Raw genomic sequence first — 20,634 nt, forward strand, 5'->3', positions numbered from 1 at the left:
AAAAAATAAAGTAAAATAGTTATATTATGAAATATTATTATAACAATTTCAAAACAATTTCAGTTCAAAAGTTCAAAAGAATAGAATTTATTTAAATTTATTTTAATAGAAATCTTTTCTAACATTATCATGTCTTTACTGTCCCTTTTGATCAATTCAATGCATCAGTGTTAAATAAAAATAGCCTGTTCATTTCCTGTTTTTTAACTGTTTTCGACATTAATAAGAAATTTTTCTTAAGCACCAAATCAACATATTAGACTGATTTCTGAAGGATCATGTGCCACATTTCTTATAAAACAGTATCTTCTGTTCACTTTATATAATGAAACCCTTCAAAAATGCAGTTGCTTGGATCTGCTCAGACTTCCTCACATCCTCTGATGTATGACACATGTCCTTCAACATCTGCTGTCTTCAGCTGCCTCATGCCTTTAACCCCCTCCTGAGTTCCTCACCCTCTCATTTGGTCAAACTGCTTGGCGTCTCATTTCTTACGCAATAATAACATTAAATCAGCCAACATCCTGGAGCAGTTTACACCTTTCACAACTGTTGTTAAGCATCCTAATATCCTGTTGACATTTTTTTTTTATTAATGTTTTGAGCTTATGTAATCTTAATGGTACCTTTTGTTTTATTTTATATTAGATATATCACTTAACTATCACTAGTTTAGAACTCAACTCGAGACTGATTCAAAAAGAAAAACAGGATATTTTAAAGATTAAAAAAACATCTGTCGTACAAAATCAATCAGTTGTACATTAAGCACCAAAGCCTTCAAAGTGAAACCAGTGTGTTTCAAATAAATTAAGTACAATTCATGATTCATGCGGTTTCACAGTATGTCTGAGATTATGAAAGGCCCAAAGCAACTGTTCCAAAATTCTGCGTAAGATAAATATTCGCCTCATGTTAGTTAATAATTGTTCCCTAGAATATATCAGTATAGAGAAAGAAAGCGCGTCTGGAAACTGTCGTCTTTCTTTACATGACATGTATCAGAGTTTTTGTGAACCGGACCGTCAGAGCCACCCAAATATAGCAACTACACGACTGGCGCTAATAAGACAAGCCCGGGGAACCAGGAGCCGCGAGCCCTGGGTCCGCGTCGACCGGCCCCCCGACGGTTCCACCAATTACAGATCCCAGCTGTGTGTGAGTGGCACTGCGATAGACCAATCATAACCACGAAAGCTAAGATGGGCGGGACGTGAAGTGGAGAGGGGTGGGGATTTCGGGGTCATTCACAGTCTTGCTGCTCCACTCTGACGGCGTGTGTTGGAGGGGAAGGGTGAAATAGCGCATCACCACAGTCTTATTAAAGAACAAACGTCCTAATCAACAGCGTTCTCAGACATAGTAGAGAGCATTCCCACGAAAAACACCCCGACATATGCAGGAGCCGTGAGTTCAAGTGCTAGAAGGTGTCGGTGACCGTTGATTAGCGGCTGCGCTAGCTATTGTGCTAACACCTCGTTTACATCCACCGTCATCAGACAGCATCACTCCAGCTCCAGACTCGCCTCTTACGACACTCGTGCGAGCTTCCCTCGCACACTAGGCAGCCGTCATTGAGTTACTAACGTGTCCCGCTGGAAAGGGTGTCGGAGCTGAACCCTTCCCCGTGGCTCCTGTGCTCCCCCCGTCACCTTTGCCCCCTCTCCCACCCGAAACACTGGACACACACAAGCGGCCGGAGAACGGCGAGAGGCCCGTGAAGCTGGGGGTGGTACCGGACTCGCACGCTCTCGTAGCGCCCAAAGAGAGGCACAGTCGTGGGGACACGCCGACGAACATGGACGGGCTGGCGGTGGAGGTCCGCGGCTCAAACGGGGCCTTCTACAAGGTAACTTCGTTTTAAAAAACAATATTAAACCATTAAGATATAGTGTACGTATGCTCAAACGGGTCAGGACAACTGGAGGTGTGATGCGATGATGTGTATCACTTTCAAAGAGGCCCATGATGTAAGGGGCGCTCTGTTGTTTTGACCTGCTCGCTATTCATCGGCCTGATGGATATATATATATATATGATATAATTTTTTTCTCGTCTAGTAAACCATACAAGCACCAAATTCTGTTATTCAGTGAGTCTCTTGATTAGAATCTGGTGGCTGGTTCTCAAAATCTAGTGAGCTGCCCTACCTTGGCAGCTTTTCTAAACATCACATGGGTGTTTTGAGACACATAATGGGGCATTAGTGCTTGAAGGAATAGTTAGGCTAAAAATGAAATTTGTCATCATTTATAATCCTCATGTTGTTCCAAATCCTTCCTTCCTTCTGTGGGCCACAAAAGGAGTTGCTGGGGACTGACATTATTTACTTTCTTGCATCCTTTCCAGACAGTGAAAGTCAATGGTGTCTGACGTTGTCATTCTTCCTTAATGACTCAATCATTTTTATGTGGACTGCCCACTGGAAGGTTGTGAGCTTGTTTTTAAGCTTATCAAAGTGTCAGGTTTACGTTGTGTTCAGGCATATGTGAAATCTGGTGCCATTGGTTCTGTGTTCACAAGCCTGTCCTCTTTTTGTCAGCTTGAGTTCAGGTTATTCTGTGGGAAACCACTCAGTCCGGCTTTTGTGATGAGAAAACATGATGGTTTTTGTGATAGTGTTGCATCAACTTAAATGGGTTGTTTCGAGCAAACATTTGTTTCTGAGCCACTGTTGCCTAATGAAGGTGAATTTGTTCAGACTGAGATAAGTACCTGGTGATGGATCAATCACATGGCTTTTAAATGTTGTAGTGTGACCCTCCAGCATTATCAAGCTCCAGCTGCAAAGTCACACAAATGTATGTCATAAAGCACAACAAATACATATCACATGTTTCTTCCAACTCAGCGGAAGTGTGAAATCCTTGGCAAAAAAAAATCCCAGTGTTTTTAATTTTTTTATGTTTTAAGAACAAACCGAATGAAACATTATGTATTGATGGGCTTATGTTATACGTTATACGAGTTTTTTATTTAGGGATGTACTATTTTGCACTAAGGTGACAGTGACGGCTGTTTCGAGCTGTAAAACTCTTGAGGGACCAAAGCAGGTGGGAGAGGAACAGGTGATCTTGTTGCTGACACCCAACACTGTACAACCCCCACCAATACTATTACTACCACTGCTCTCTGGTTTTATCCTTTATTCTCTTTACTTTCCATTCCATGACCCCTCATTTTAATGTTATGTAAAAGATCAATACTTGCCGGTTTAGTCTCTCTTCTGTTCTGTTCATATGACTTCTGTATTTTTTTGCAAGGTTTCTGTAAGGTTCCCCACATGCGGGGCAATGAATGGAGGACACACATGGCCAAGAGTCTCCATCATGGATTAGTTATTTGCCACTCATCCAGTTGAGTCCTGCCACGTCTGTAGTGTCACATTCCCAAAATTGCCACCCTAATGTAAGACTCTGTGCCTCTCCTAGGATTAACCGTCAGAAGACATAGGAATATGTGACTTCAATCTAGTATGTTGGAATGGATTCAATACAGGACAGTCTATATAAAAAAGACTGCCCAGTTGCTTTCAGGCTATTTGCTGATTTGTTAATGGGCAGGCATTATGGGCAGTTATCCTGAGATCAGCCAGTCTCTTTCAAGCAGGTTATATAGTAGTGCTTGTTCTGTCTAATTTTCTCTCTTTCTCTCTCGTCTCAATCTCTCCGTCCCATATTAGGCATTGTCTGTATGTCGTTGAGCTATGATTGGGGTGGCGACTGGAGTAATCGTTTTATGGCAGCTCTGATAGATTTGTGGAGGAAGGAGGAATGATGGATGAGGAACAGATTTTGAGGAGGGGACTTTGGGTGCCTCCCCCCAACTGCCCAATTACTTCTCACATTCACCAGCTAGCAAATACTACACCTGTGACGTGCTTGTTTCCACATTTGAAGCATATATATACATGTTACTTTGTCTGTTTAATAAATTTAATGAATAAAAGCACGTGCTTATATCACCTTTGCATTTCACAAAGATGTTGTTAGCAATGTTGCTCCCTCATCAACAGATTCGAACTTGGTTCCATGTAAAATACTTATGCTTATTTACATATTTTCTCTTCTTTTTTTTAGGGTTTCATCAAGGATGTACATGAAGACTCCCTCACAATAGTCTTTGAAAACAAGTAAGTTGGCCGAACGTTTCCTGTACATAGGCCTACTCTTTCCCAAAGCCTCTGCCTGTTTCAAAAGGTTTTGCTTGTGATGAATGTTCAAACTTTGCCACCTACACAACCAACAAAAATATAATGTTAGCCAAGAAGAGAAGAGTTTTACCCTGTTAAAATGCAGTGTATGTATCTCTAGGGTCTTTAACAGGGTGTTTTACCAATGGTACTGCAGTCGGTCCATCAGTTCTGTTGATTTTATTTAAATTCATAAAAATGTAAATAATTATAAAATATATTATTTTATTTTATTATTTAAATACCAAGTGCAATACCATTGCTCTACACAAGACATGATGTATGGGTGGGCCCATATATGTATGTATTAAAGCCCGATTTATATATCATTTTGCAGATTTTTATCGGTCGGTATGAGCCTGTCCTGATATCGGTATCGGCGGATATGCTGCCCCGATATGATAATTTTTTTTTTTTTACAGAACATATAACGCAGATAAAATGCTTGAAATTGTGTAATTACTAAGTCTGGCCAGCAGGGCACCATTGTTTGCTACTGGTGACCTGGATGGAACACTTTAAAGCTTAAAGGGTTAGTTCACCCAAAAATTTTAATTAGCCCATAAATTACTCACCCTCAAGTCATTCTAGGTGTATATAGCCACTTTCACACTGCCATTCCGGCAAATACACGGGTAAAGTGTTCCGGCAATTGTTCCCGGGTCGCTAGATTTTGCACTTTCACACTGCCAGTGATTACCCGGGATATGTGCGTGCTTTCACACACAACCTGTAAAGATCCCGTAACGACACATGACATCAGGGCGTGACGTGTAATGTACGAGTCAAAAACGTTAGGCACGATATACTTTCACTGAAGCAAGCGAACGATCTCGGCGTCAGCGCGGAAAGTGAGGAACTAACTGATCTCTGCTTCATTACAGTTTGCACATATATTTTCGTCGCGAACATTGATCTTCCTTCAAAACAGCCGGTAAAAGAGTCACACAATAACGATCACTTCGACACGGCATTAGATCTGGCTTTTGTTCACACAGCGCTCGTCCCGGGTTGAACCCGGCAATGTTACTAGGTCCCCGACCCGGGTTCAATGCCGGAATCAATCCCGGGACGTGGTTGCTTTCACACAGAAGGCGACCCGTCAATGTTCCGGCAATATGCCGGGTCCGACGTGCAGTGTGAAAGGGGTTTATGACTTTCTTCTTCCGGTCAAATCGACTTGTATTAAAAATTGTCTTTGATCTTTCAAGCCGTTTAATGCCTCTCAGTGGGTGTTGCAGTGCTTCAGTCCAAAAGAAGTTAAATAAGCGCCCATCCATAAAAATAAAAAAAAAAGAGTCTCTCACAGCTCTGGGGGGTGAACAAAGGCCTCCCATAGCGAGTCAATGCGTTTTTGTAAGAAAAATATCGATATTCAAAACATAATAATTAGTTTTAAGTTGCCTTAAAAATATTTTTCCCTACAAAAGGGAGGCCCAGTAGGAAAAGTTTGTGAAACATTAAAGGTACAATTTTTTTTTACCTTATATAACTAGGAAAAGTGAGGGATTGGACATAGACATGAAAATTATTTTTTTTTATTGTGCCATTGTTTTTCTCCAAAAGTGCTAGGGTGTTATGCGGTTGCTAGGTTAACTGGGGTGGGTGCTAGGGTGTTACCATGCAGTTGATAAGATACCCAGGGCCGTTGCTAGGGTGTTACTATACGCTTGCTAAGGTACTTTAGGTGGTTGCTAAGGTGTTGCATGCAGTTGCTATGGTACTCAAAATGGTTGCTAGGGTGTTACTATATGGTTGCTAGGGTACCTGTGTTGGTTGCTAGGGTGTTGCTAAACTACCTGGGGTGGTCGTTAGGGTGCTGCTATGCAGTTGCTATGGCTCCCGGGGTGGTTGCTATGGTACCCCAGGGTGGTCGCTAAGATGTTGCTATGAGGTTGCTTTGGCACACGGGGTGTTTGCTAAGGTGTTGCTATGCAGTTGCTAAGGTACCGAGGGACATTGCTAGGGTGTTGCTATGCGGTTAGGGCACAGAGAGTCGTTTCTAGGGTGTTAATATACAGTTGCTATGGTCCCTGGGATTTTTTCCAAGGTGTTGCTAGGCGGTTCCTAGGGAGTGGCTGTGTGGTTGCTATGGTTACTGGGGTGGTTGCTAAGGTGTTGCTATGCAGTTGCTAGGGTACCTGGATTGGTTGCTAAAGTGTTATGCGATAGCTAGGGTACTCAGGGTGGTTGCTAGGGTGTTACCAGCACGTTTCTAGCATGATTAACATGTTATAATCATGTTTCTAGCTTATTAGCAAGTTACTTACATGTAGTTAACATGATTAGCATTGTGTTAGCATGATTCTAGCATGATTAGAATTAATGTAGCACGTTTCTAGCATGATTGGCAAGTTAGTAGCATGATTCTAGCATGATTAACATTACTAGCATGGTGCTAGCATGTTTCTAGGATGTTTAGTAAGTTGTTAGCATGATTAGCAAGTTACTAGCACGTTTCTAGCATGAATATGTTGCTAGCATGATTCTAGCATGATTAACATGTTTCTAGCATGTTGTTAGCATGTTTGTTAACTTCATTATTATACATATAAAGCACACACTATACATTCAATAGTTTGGGTCAGTAAGATTTTAAAATACTTTTCAGAAAGGATGTTTTAAATGGATCAGAGGTAACAGTAAAACTTTTGTTACTAAAGATCTCTATCAAATAAATTCTGAAGGGTCATAGTACACTAAAGACTGGAGTAATGAGTGATTTCAGCTTTGACATCTCAGAAATTAACGTCATTTTAAAATACATTAATAGAAAGCATTTTTTAATTGTAGTAATATTTCACAACATTACGGTTTTAACTGTATTTTGATCAAATAAATACAGCCTTGGTGAGTATAAAAGGTATTTTCAGAAACATTGCAAAGAAATCTTACTGAGCCAAAACTTTTGAGCAGTATATATTCTGTATAAATAAAGAAATGTGGATGTAATCATTATTTTATTAAATATATAATATGAACAATTAGATCGATCTGCACATGTATTTTAACACATTTTTACTCTACAGATATTATAGGTCACTCTTAAAATGCAGCCTTTTTGTTAATGTTTTTTGGCTATGGTGATATGATCTGATTATGCTCATCTCACAATCAGCTTGTTTTCTTTAGAGCTTAACTGATAGATCACTTCCACTTTTCCTTTAGCCATGTACTCCAGCCTGTCTCTCTCAGCACCTGTGCTAACTTGCTATAGTTCTCCTGTCCCGCTCCTTCCCACTTTTTCCCCCATGTCTCCATACTCCTCACATCTATATCTGTCTTTTCCCCCTTCTCTCACTCCATGTTTCGTCCTGACTGAGATCCATAAATAGCCCGGTGAGGTATGCATGCAGGGGACAGTGGCCCTGCCATTCTCTGGATGGTTCTGCTGAGCACTAACATCTCCATGACCCCATGTGCTTACGATTTTGTTTGATTTGCTTATAATAGTAAGCGTTGAGAGACGCTGTGTGAGAGATTTGAAGAAAAGTCTGAAGTTTGTAACAATGGGTAAACCGCAAGTGTTTTTGAACCTGTGAATTATGCAAAATTTGGATTTTTACAAGTGTTTCTGAGAGCATATTATTTGCTCATTTCAGTAGATCCTCAGTGACCCCTCATATCTCAGTGTTGACACCCCTCCTCTTTAATAAATTGCAAATATATTCCATTAAACTAATAATAATGATAACTTTATTTTCTGTAGTGCCTTTAAAGGAGCTTATGCAATTAGGACAGGAAAAAAATAATAAACAAAAAGCACAAAAACACCTCTCTGCATTGGGTTTGTTAGGCCAGTGAGCCCATGGTTTTTGGAGGTGGGGTGTCGTTATACCTGTTCTGTCATTAGAAAACTTCCTGACAACTGTGTGTCTATGTGTGTGGCTTCTTTCCACAAGCTGGCAACCAGAGAGACAGCTGCCGTTCAGTGACGTGAGGTTGCCACCCCCAACCGATTACCAAAAGGACATTTGTGAGGGAGATGAAGTGGAGGTAGGGATACATTCACTCTGAAACACCCAGAACACTCCTCAAATCATCACCCTGAAAAAAGGCCCCCACATACGAATCATCACTTGAAGAAAAGGCCCTTTGAAATGCTCCGCTTTCAAAACATATATCAGACTCTCATCTTACATCACTTTCCTTAACCCTAAACATGGGCCAGTCTTTAAAGACAGCAGTCTAAACACATTTAACTTTGGTAATGTGGTATGTTTTAGAGAGAAATCTGAAATATCCATGAGAATTGAAATCTACTTGAAATCTAGACAGTGGTGTTGTTTTCTCACTGCCCATGCAGCCATTGTTATGTAAGCAGAAAAGTAATTTCAGAGACAGAAGTTCATGTATTATGAAGAAAGCCAGCATTTCTTTCCTTCAGAATTGTGTACTAAAGAGTCCGTTTGATTTTGTGTTGGAAGATCCCGGTTCATACACACTATCTTGCCAGTACCTGTATAACTTAAATGGCACAATTAGCTATGGCCAAATTAATCGTTTGATATTTGGCCATTTTAGAGGCAAATGCAGTATGTCTGTTAATGGCTGATATTAGAGATTGTGATGCCTGAATTAATTTTCAGAATTTCAAAATATTGACTATTTTTTGTTTTTTTATTTTTTTTATAAAGTTTTGGATAAAGCAATATACAGTTCCACTATCACAGTTTCTGTTATTGGTCATAACATGAAAATACTTGTCAAAATAGTAGTATCACCCAGTATTTTAATGTTTGTGCAACAGCATTGTCAGTGAATAATGCAGCACTGTCTAATTATGCTAATTATGCTTTATTGATGCTTTATTGATGCATGTTTGGATTTCAAGTACTTTATGATGAATTCACGTGAGAATGTGTTCTTTTAAACTTCAGCAAATGTGTGGAGCAAGATCTATTTTTTATCATTAAATCGTCCATATTATGCATCTTATTCTCTAGGTATTGACACATTGACAACCACTAGATACATACATATCTGGCACATTCTGCATTGTCCATTGTTTATTTCTTTCTCACACTTTTATAGTACAAAAATTTGTTTCTTGTTTTCTGTTAAACACATAGACTGGCCATTTCTTTCAGTGTTTCCCTACATGCAATCACCTGACCTGGTCTTTCTCCTGCAGGTTTACTCCAGAGCCAACGATCAGGAGCCCTGCGGCTGGTGGATGGCGAGGGTGAGGATGATGAAGGGAGAGGTAAGTCAGGTCCAGGTGTGCACATGAGCACATGTTTGATCAGATGTGGGTTACAGGGGTTCTGTCTCTCATTATTCACTCTGTTGGCCTCTGAAGTTGAATCCAATGTGAATATATGAATATTGATTGAGGGTGTTTCAGGCCTTTTGGGGTCTGGTAGGCCTTTAAAACACATCTGCAGCACTGACCCAGTTACCCATAAACACTAGAGTGATCTCATTTATTGAGTCAGACTGAACCCCCTGGTGATCTAATAGCAGAGCGCCTTAAGCTCTAGAATATGCATTCAGTATGCATGAGCAAGATAAACAACTGCAAAACGTAGGTGTGTTGAAAGACATCTGGGATCCTCTATATAGGTCGTGCTTAGGCATCAGGTTTAAGGAATGTTCAGGGTTATATATTTATGAATGTTTTTATTGATGGACAGTTTGATTAATCTTTAATATTAATTATTTTTACTTCTAAAGAATAATCAATTATTTAAACTTTAAAAAAAAATTTAACATGCATCCTGGTTCATTGTGTGTTGCCCAGTTGATCTAAAATTAAAGTTAATTCATTAATTTACATTTGTATTTGAAACTTTCTAAACATCTAAAATATTTCTTGTAGTAACCATGACACAGAGTTTTGCTTGAACCTGGAGCATTATTGTCAGGTTTAAGTTAAATGCTAACATTTACAACATTTACTATATAAATAGCTTATCCTTTTTTAAACACACACATTTCAGTTCATTAACACTGCTTAAACTCCTCAAAGCTTATGTCTGCTGTCCACTGTTCCCTGATAAGGTCTCGTTCAAGCCTGCTTCCACACACATTTTGGCTAATTATGTGTATTGACAGGCAGAGCTCTCATAATGTTACATACAGCACTCTTTCATTCTGATACTGGGGCAGTCGAATAATAGGACAAATTTAGATTTGGTTTTTGACTGCATACTAGGCCACTGAATGTAGTTACCGCTGATAGATGTGGCTGTTCCGTGTTATTATAGGGTTGGTTTTCAGTCTTCAATCGATTTTCTTCTTTGCTGCTTTTACCGTGTTGCAGGCAGCAGATACCTAATGTTGGCTCAGTGCTTCTCTCTGCAAGATAGCTTCAGTGACTCTGAGCGTGTGCTGTGCTGCTAACACATCTCATCACTGTGACTTGTTACTGGCATTTTGAGCTAGTGGTCTATCGCAAGAAACTGTCTTTGAGCAGCTTCAGTCTGTTTGCTTTGTCTTTAAAGTGGTAAGAGTCTGAAAGAGGCCATTGTGACTTGTGTGATAAACAGTCAGCTGCTCATTACCACAAAATAAACCCAACAAGAGTCAGATTCAAAGCTGACTCTTCATTTATCCTGCTTATTACATGGCTACTTTCCAAATTAGCGGACATGAAAAATTGGTTTGAGGTTAAATGATTTTATTAAATGGTCAAATAAACATCTTAACAGTCATTATACACAAATATTTGATTCAAGTATGCTGTGTTTGTGTAATCAAAAATATTCCAGAAAGTAATAATCGGTATAATATTCCAATGTAGCTACCTAAACTATGAACTGTTCAACATGCAAACATTTGTTTGTTTCATTTGTGTGTTGTACATTGTGATGTTTTTTTTCTGTTCAGTTCTATGTGATCGAATACGCAGCCTGTGATGCCACATACAACGAAATTGTCACATCGGAACGAATCCGGCCAGTCAATCCCAACATCCCCTCCTCTGAAAACACCTTTTACAAAGTCCCCATCGCTGTACCCGAGGACCTCAGAGACATGTAAGTCACACATGCAGTATAATAAACCACTTTTTAGTCACAGACTGTCCATCTCAATAAACTGTGTGTGATAGGGCTGGGCGATGAGCAATATTATATTGAGATTGCAATAAGATTTGTCTAACAATGATAGGCTCTGGAGATTTGACCTTTTATGGATTAATCACACAGCAGAAATAAACATGACATAAGCCAGTCAGTGCATGTCGCTGCTCAGTCTGCATGTTCTGAATGTCTCTTTGTGAAACAGAGGCATAGTTTGTCTGCTAAACATACTCAAACACACGTGATGCACACTGTGTTTTTGGCTTCTGCCATCTCAAAATCAACGAAGCAAGTCATTTCAAAAGCTTTAAACATTTCTTTTGAGAAAAGCTACAAACAGAAAAACTACTGCACTGAAAGATCTTCATGACAAACCACCAAAAAAGAAAAGTTCAGTTTCACTTGAAATGATTTAATGAAAAAAATACAATTATTGTATGCTAAAATGTACTTCTAATAATAATAATGCTCCTACTAATTTTTTTTTTAAGAAATAGCATACAACCAAGTAATTTTTCATCCATAATTTCATTTCCACAGTTCAACATCTTATTTGACAAAAAAATCAAACAGCATTGTTTTGTTGAAAATTAATTCGTTTTATTTAAATGCATTTTAAAAGTTTTAAAGTTTTATTAATTCCTTTCAGTTTTGGACGATAAGAGTAAAAAATAAAATGAGAACACTGAATTTAGGGGAAAAAAAGGATTTCATGTGTCCCTAAATTGAATGATATAATTTTGAAAAATTTAAATGTATTCTTTTCTGTTCTGAATGATGCAGCTGTTTGACTGAGAACATCCACAAAGACTTCAGGAAAGCAATCGGAGCCAACTGCATCTTCTACAGTACCTTTACACACCAACTTATAGTCCTGGTCAGTGTTTAATTCTTATTTACATTGTCTTAATGAAATATGTCTGAACGTGTCTGTCTGTTTCTCCTCAGTCTACAAACGAGTGCACGGTGAAACGAGCAGCACTACTGAGTGACATGCACTTCCGGAGTATTCGCACCAAACTCATGCTCATGTCCCGTAACGAGGAGGCCACTAAACACTTAGAGGTACACAAATACACAATATGGGGATTTTTAAATGTAATTTTTTTATGTTACTCATTTTACATGCAAAATACATTAACCAGTCGTAACAGAGAAAGTTGCATGTGAAGATATAACAACTGCATTGACTGTTAATCATCCACTTGACCAATTAACAGAAATAGTACTTCAGACTTTTTGTTATACTGTTGTTTGTAAGTGCAATTCCGTTTCATTTTGTTTTTTTTTCTTGTTATTATGTGAATGTTATTGTTGTCGTGCTGGATTCCCCTTGTGGTTTAATTAAACAGACAACCAGCTCAACATTTGTGTGTTTTTTGTGTACTGTAGACGAGTAAACAGCTGGCGTCTGCGTATCAGGAAGAAGTGAAGGTTCGTGAGGATCTAATGGGTCTGGCCATCGGTTCTCACGGTGCCAACATCCAGCAGGCCCGCAAAGTACCCGGCATCACTGCCATTGAGCTGGAAGAAGAGAGCTGCACATTTAGGATCTACGGAGAGGCATTTACTTTTTTTTGAGTTCATCTTTTTCTTTTTTTATAAAAATACATGTAAGGCGAGTGACAGCTGTGATTTTGATGGGTTGTTCTTTCTGACTCAAGACCCCAGAGGCTGTGAAGCAGGCCAGGACCTATCTGGAGTTTAAGGAGGATTCCTTCCAGGTTCCAAGGAACCTTGTAGGTGAGTTGCTTATTAGACCCGTTTTGTTTGGACTTCTGAATGCAGTTCATTTGTGGACAGACATTAGCTCAGCATAAAATCTGGAAGTCTACCAAAGTCCAAGTGTTCTTACCCAGTGATTTTCGCTCTCTTTCAAAACAGGCAAAGTCATTGGCAAAAATGGCAAAATTATCCAAGAAATAGTAGACAAATCGGGCGTGGTTCGAGTCAGGATCGAAGGGGACAATGATAAAAAGCTGCCCAGGGAGGAGGTAGGCAGGCAGGGGGCTGGCAGAGACAACACTGTCAGCAGCCAAGAGGTGAATAAGCCGCCCACCTGATATAACAATCCTCTCTCACTGTTACTGCTAAATAAAACCTCATTGAGGAAAACAACACAATATTAGTAACAAGCTGTGTACACACATTTTGAGCATTTTTAATCATTGAACTTCTGAGATAGCGTCTGACTTTACGAACATTACAAATGTTGTCCCTCCTTTTCCTTTGTTGTGCAGGGAATGGTTCCCTTTATCTTTGTTGGTACCAAAGACAACATCAGTAACGCCCAAGCCTTGCTCGAGTACCATGTGGCCTACCTTCAGGTTAGTCACCAGGCAAACACAAAAGATGTTCAGTCACTGAACTGTTTGCATTTGCTGAAGTGTGTCTGGAAATTCCGCGTTTGTTCTGTTATTGTACAAGACTCAGAAGTTTTCAAATGTTGAAACATTATACAAAGATGTATATGGAATTCATTGTGCCATACTAAAGATCTTGACTGGTCAGCTGATCTCCTCCTTCATGGAAAGCTGTTGGTCGAACTTAACCACCAACTAATGCTAAAAATACCCATAATGGGGGTAGATTTGGTGGGGGAGGGTCAAAGTGTGGATTACATGCTGTCTACCCCGTTGCCTCTCAAAATAGCCATTTCCCCGCTCCATCCTGGCCCAGCTGTACCACGTTGCCCTCCTCTGTAATTATGTAATCCCTAGTTATATTTTTTATAATTCTGATATTTTGGTGTCTTGTATATTATATTATATATTATATTGTTAGATATTAAAAAATAAATAAATAAATCTAAATTCCCCTATAAATATCATATTTTATTATTGCTATAAATATATATATTTTTTTTTTTTTCTAATCATATATTGTGATATGTATTAATTATATTACATATCATATATATATTGTATTGTCATAGATAATAATAGCATGTTTTTCCCAGTTTTGCTATTAAACAAAAAATAGAAATTATTACGTTAGGTTTGTATTCTCTATTCCTGAATTCTATAACTTTGCTTGTAGTTTAACAGCAATGCCTGACCATGCTTTCTCTCTCTGTGACTGATAGGAGGTGGAGCAGTTGCGTCTCGAGCGCTTACAGATCGATGAACAGCTCCGTCAGATTGGGGTGGGATATCGTGCACCCCCGAGCCGCTCTGGTTCAGGGGTTGCCGGTGAGCGTGAACGGGGTTACCTCACGGACGAGAGCACCAACTCCCTGCAGACCTCACGCACCTATGGAGGAAGAGGACGTGGACGCAAAACTAACAATACATACTCTGGCTATGGTGAGATACAACTCCCATGATGCTCATGTTTTGGACAGTCTGCCTATACATTTAATTATCAATTTCATGGTGTAGATCAAGATTTCAGGTACAGCTGGGTTAAAGGATTAGTTTGCTTCCAGAATAAAAATGTCCTGATAATTTACTCACCCCCGTGTCTTCCAAGATGTTCATGTATTTCTTTCTTCGGTCAAAAGGAAAGTAAGGTTTTTGAGGAAAACATTCCAGGATTTTTTTTTTCATATAGTGGACTTTCAATGGGGGCCAACCTGTTGCAGGTCAAAATTCAATAAAGCTTCAAAGGGGCTCTACACGATCCCAGGAATAAGGGTTGAATTTTGCGAAACAATCAGATTTAAGAATCCAGGATATGCACATGAATGGACCATTTTAAACATGAAACTGACACGAAGACATTAATTTGTGTCAATCAACATACAACTTTTGGACGCTCCTCCTCATCCTCCATGCTTGTAAATACTGGCTCTGTATTTCTGCCTACGTCACACGTTACCTTTCAATGTGACTGTGTAATGCATGAAGTCACGGATGTGCATTGCAGAGCTAGTGCAAGACGAGTATTACTTTTTTGAATTATTTTATTTTTTTAAAGAAAATGATCGTTTCACTAGATAAGACCCTTATTCCTCGCCTGGGATCCTGTATAGCCCTTTGAAGCTGCACTGAAACTGCAATTTGGACCTTTAACAGGTTGGTCCCCATTGAAGTCTACAATGTGGAGAAAAATCCTGGAATGTTTTCCTTAACCTTACTTTTCGACTGAAGAAAGAAAGACATGAATATCTTGGATGACACGTGGGTGAGTAAATTATCAGGAAATTTTTACTCTGGAAGTAAACTAATCCTTTAACCCAGATGTACCTGAAATCTTGTTCTACATCATGAAATGAATTGCTCTAAACCACTAGATGGCGCAAAAACACTTGTCTAAACATCTACATAAACCAGGAAATTTGTAGGATCCTTGACGTGATCACAAGATACAGCATTGAGTAATTGATGTTCTTGATCTAATATTTAATGATCTTTAAGATGTTATGAAGTGCTTATTTTAAAGAAGTATTATCTTTGATGTTGTGCAAAACATATTATCTTTAGGTGAAGTATTTGCATTACTAAATTTTGCTCCATGATTGTGGATCAAAAGGTTTGTTGTTGTTGTTTTTTAACAAAAGAAACTACTTTTTCCATACATTTTCCATATGATGTGCCACATCCAGTGTTGGGCAGTAACTAGTTACTGTAATAATATTACTTTTTGCAGTTACCTAGTTATTTTTGATACCTCAACCCCTACTGATTTGAAATCCAACAATCAAATAATTCCTAGATTTATTTTCATATTTTTCACAACTCACGCAGGCACATGACGTCACCGGTGCGTCAGGAAAGTTGGAATATGGAAAAGCTTACACTCAGGGGATGGAAATATTGCCGTTACACTGATTTTGTGATCTGAACACAGATGTGGAAGCTGTGGCATTAATTTACTCTGACATTACATGGCTTGCCCAGCCACATCCCTCTGATCCTCATAAAAATTATATTAGTTTAGTTAAAAATCTTATTAACTTATGTGATTTCTTTTAATAAAATACTTCATATAATATAAATATAATCATATTTGGGGAACAGAGAAATTATAGCTACAGTTAGCTTCAAGCTACACATGACTGTAGTAAAAACGGCAATGTTTTAAAAAACTGCAGTCTGACTGCGATTCAGTGTAGATTTTGGTCAAATGGTGAGGCAGAAATAAATTGTTAGTAATATTTTAGAAGAATTTTATGGGGAAGATACACAATTACAACTTCTGTGGGGAATGAAGGAAAATTAATGTAACTAGTAGTGTTACTAATTACTGTTGGCATATGTATAAGTAAAGTAATATTACTTTTGAAAGGAGTTACTAGTAAAAAGAAATGTTACATTTTTGGAGTAACTACCGGTAGCCTAAAACTGGCCCCTTTGTACGCTATATATAATTTATATCGTCCTTTGGGATTACGAAGTCATATGCAAACTTTATGCTGATGCTCATTAACAATGTGTTTCTGCAGGGACAAACTCTGAAATGTCAAATGCATCAGAGACAGAGGAGATAGGAGAGCGGGAGTCCAGGCCAAAAGGTGTTGGAGGAGATGACCGGGGTTCCAAGCGTGGAGGTCGTGGCCGTGGCTCCAGCACTGGTAGGGGCCGGGGAGGACCAGGGCCCCGAAACACTAACACTATCAGCTCAGGTACACACTGATTGCTGTTAATAAAAACCATGTTTAAAAAAGGTTTAGAGTATCTGAATTTCTAGAGGAAATATAGTTTATGATGTAAAAAAAAAAAACTTAATTGGATAGAAATGGCTCTGGTGTGAAATCACTTTGTTTAAAAATAAAACACTAATAAATTGCCATTCAGTAGAGCAAGTAAAAGTGACATGAAAACTGTCAAAAGGTGTGGGAACCTTGGTTTTTAGCTAAATCAATCATACTTTTAGGTAGGGCTGGGTGATATATCTAACGAAATGATCCAGAGCTGTAGATCACTGATAGCTACGCAATATCGTGTTATCGCCTTCGATAATGAACGTGATATTACGTAGCTTGTCAGTGATCTACGGCACTGTCTATTAAAAGCCGCTGCATTTATAAGCAGGTGATGGCGATTTAATGGTAATCACGGAACCAGATTTACTGATTAGATGCCAATGACCATATGTTAGATATATCACCCAGCCCTACTTATGGGGTGAAATGATTACAGAGTAAAGAGAAAAAAAAATGTAAATGCTTAGTAGCCTGTGCAAGAAATCTCATGTTCATCATCATTTGTGCCCTGCTGAACATCTGTGTATTTGTGTACATTCCAGTTCTCCGAGATCCAGACAGTAACCCGTACTCTCTGCTGGAGGGAGAAGGTGAAATAGGTGGTGATACAGATGCCAGTGAGAGCATGGGTGGCACTGACCGCAGGAGACGTTCACGTCGCCGTCGTAACGACCAGGAACCCAGCCTCATGGATGCAGCCGCTAATGAATCAGATGGTCAGGCAGCCGCCAGTGAGAATGGACTGGGTACAACAAAGTTTCAGTTTATTTTGATACACACAGGTTGATTTAAGAAGAACATTTGAGTTTACTTAATTTGTACCGTATTTTTGCTAAGCAGTTTTTAATCTTTTTAAACCGCTTCCTCTTAGTTCAGTGATTCACTTTTTAAACACTTCCTCTTAGTTCATGCAACAGAGAGAATGTAATGGCAACTAAAAGCTACTCTTGTACAACAGAACATTTGATCGAAATTCAAGCAAAAAGTTACTTTTCTAAAAAAGAGGTGTCTGTATACTTGAGAGAGCATTAACAGAAAAGACTAGGAAGATTAGGAAAGCCTTGGGGGTCATAAAGAATCATTAAGGGATCGAGTAAATTAGCTTGATGGGAATTTCTTAGAACTGGCTCAGAAGATAAACCGAAAATAGATGGGTCACTGCATCTCATGCTCTCTTTGTCTTTAATGATTTCTCTCAGACGAGGAGGGCAGGCCCCAGCGCCGCAATAGAAGCCGCCGCCGTCGAAACCGTGGCAATCGTCCTGAGGGAGGCTCCACCAGCCGTGACAGACAGCCAAGTGAGAGAGTGGGAAGGGGTCAAAGATGTAGGAGCAAAACTGGCCCGAGGGGACTACAGAGAGAGAAACATCAAGTTAAAGATTTATTTAAACTTAAGGCTATTTTCCTCTTTGTTATTCGGCTTTAGTAGAGAGTGACCGGAAGTAATTTTTGAGAGAGAGAAGGGACAGAGCGGGGTTGTTGCTGACCAGATCTAAACTAGCAAAAACCTAAATTGTAAATGGTGATATTTGCAGATTTGGTGTCTTTTTTGGGATATTAATTTCACAGTCATGGCCTACAGAAGGTGTGAGATGTGATATAAATGCAGCTTAAAGAGTTTGCTGTAGGTAATAGGATAACTTCCCTTGTTTGATCACTTTGTGTTTTTTCCGCCTCAACCTGACTACTGTTCTCTCTGTTGATATAGTTACTGTTGCTGACTTCATCTCTCGTGCCGATTCCCAGAGCAGACAGAATCTCCCGGGGAAGGAGGAGGTGACACAGCACACGTCCCACCCCAAGGTCTGCAGATACAACAACACAAAACACTCGCCTCCGATTAACACTGCACAATTTGGGGAGAAATTTCATTGTGATTTTATTTAATATTTTTAAATATATATTTATTATTTTACATTTATATAATAGTTTGTATTATTATTTGTATAATTATTGAGAGGAAAAAAGCCAAAATGCTAAATTTGGCCAAAATGTTGTAATTTATTCATCAATGAGACTATAAAATAATAAAAAAAAATCTTTTTTATATAAATTTTTTTTATCGTTCTTTTTCTTCTTAAAATTAATATTTAAGTATTTATACTTGCATTATATTTTGTATTTAAAAACATAAAAAAATATGAAATTATATTTTTAACGTCAATATAAATATGAAATATATTTTAAAAAAAGCGTACATATTTAAAAAAAAAAAAATTATAATGACAATAATACATTTATTTTACAGTGCAACTTCACTTATTCACTTGTACAATGTACATCCAGCCGATTGTTCTCGCAGAATAAACCCTGATAGGGTGATCAGGACCCCGACGTTAAGCAATGGGCTCTTGTTTCAGCCTAAAGGGGTTTATTCTTGCTTTGGGTAAAAGGACAGTTTCATGAGGCACAGAACAAAGTTTTAAACTGCATTACATTCTTTCTTCTTCAGGAAAATGGGACTAGTGTGAGTAAGGAAGAGCGCACTCCTTCCAAGCGCTCCCCTAGCAATGGCGTGGCATCGCCCAGGGAGGCTCTAGCCATGGTGAATGGCGTCTCCTAAAAAGTCATCTCGCCCCCTCAAGACCCACGTCTAAAGCAAGACACCATGGCGAAATCTGTCCCTGCTTGCATTCACGTAAACCTTTAAACTGACGAATGAAATCGACTAAAATCCTTGAATTCATACAAGTCTATGAGAAGAAAATGATACAAAAAAAAAATGACGAACGCATCTACTTTAAACCACACGTAACGGTGTATGTTTATCCTATCTATCAGTACTTAGTGCTTATGTAAGACAAGCTTGCCAGAAATGAGCTGATGGATATGACTCAAATTTCTGACGTAACACAGAAAACAGGACGTGACTTTTTGGGTTTTACTTTAATTTTTCTTTTTGCAATTGTCGTTGCTGTCATTGTTTGTTTTTGATTGTTTGTACTCACTGGTGTGGGACTGTGAAACACTCCCAAACAGACGCATCTCTTAAACAGTGTTAGCTAAACGAGGGTGGGGCTGGTGGAGAGGCAATGGGTTGAAAGCGGAGCCTCTCGCGAGTGAGACTGTGGTACTCTGAATTTAAGGGCAAAAAGGGGAAACCGAGAGACATTGTGCCTTGAATTTGAAAAAACTTGAGTATTTTTTTTTCTTTCTCCTTAATATTTGCGTTGTTCATGGGATGAAGTAGATGGTTCCTGTTTTTAGTTTGTTGGGAGAAATGACAGGAATATGCAGAATAGGAGGGGTTAAGATTGGGGGAAAAGACTGATAATGCCAAACATGAAATTAGGACGTTTGTCCAAATTGAAGTCATTTTGTGAAAGGCGTTTAATCTCTGAGTGTGTGTCTGTTTGTATATGTATTATTGTGAGCAATGCAGTAAGAGCATATAAACTGGGAGGAACGTTACATGATTCAAGAGACAACCCAGAAGAATCCTGAATGGATTAAGTCTCTTCAGTTAAAATGGGCAAAAAGTGGCACAAATGTTGGCAGACCTTTCAAACAGAACTAAAGAGAGAGGTTGTTGAACTGACAGGTTCAGAGTGTTGATTCAGTATTTCAGCATCTCTTTCCTCACCGTTTACTGAAGGAAGGCAGGATGAGTATGAGCGTGGAAAGAGTCGCACACACAATCAATAGCTTCCAACCCACAACTAAATGAACGGCAGGAGGGGATTGGTGACCCTCTGGTGTGGATGGATGGTCTAGATGATCTAGAAGGCACTCTGGGAGCAGTTAAACCATATTAAGATAAAGCCAGA

The 20,634-nt window shown here is 39.0% G+C and overlaps 1 protein-coding gene across 4 annotated transcripts; it reads left to right on the forward strand.

The window, feature by feature from the left end:
• Window positions 1-1,258: 1,258 nt before the first annotated feature.
• fxr2 (FMR1 autosomal homolog 2) lies at window positions 1,259-19,744 on the forward strand. 4 transcript variants are annotated; one of them, XM_059508220.1, is made up of 17 exons: window positions 1,261-1,852; window positions 4,083-4,135; window positions 8,098-8,191; window positions 9,330-9,401; window positions 11,027-11,175; window positions 12,004-12,097; window positions 12,169-12,285; window positions 12,613-12,783; window positions 12,885-12,963; window positions 13,105-13,214; window positions 13,461-13,547; window positions 14,306-14,525; window positions 16,607-16,786; window positions 17,410-17,613; window positions 18,067-18,165; window positions 18,576-18,670; window positions 19,320-19,744. In XM_059508220.1, exons 1-17 carry the CDS (start codon window positions 1,802-1,804, stop codon window positions 19,428-19,430), a joined length of 1,986 nt encoding a protein of 661 aa, XP_059364203.1. In that variant the 5' UTR covers window positions 1,261-1,801; the 3' UTR covers window positions 19,431-19,744. The 4 variants fall into 4 exon arrangements, with proteins under 4 accessions (XP_059364221.1, XP_059364212.1, XP_059364203.1 ...); XM_059508217.1 differs by having other exon boundaries at window positions 1,262-1,852; window positions 13,105-13,262; XM_059508238.1 differs by lacking the exon at window positions 18,067-18,165 and having other exon boundaries at window positions 1,259-1,852.
• Window positions 19,745-20,634: the final 890 nt, after the last annotated feature.

Source organism: Carassius carassius, chromosome 2 (genome assembly GCF_963082965.1).
Source record: "Carassius carassius chromosome 2, fCarCar2.1, whole genome shotgun sequence".
Lineage (NCBI taxonomy): Eukaryota > Metazoa > Chordata > Actinopteri > Cypriniformes > Cyprinidae > Carassius > Carassius carassius.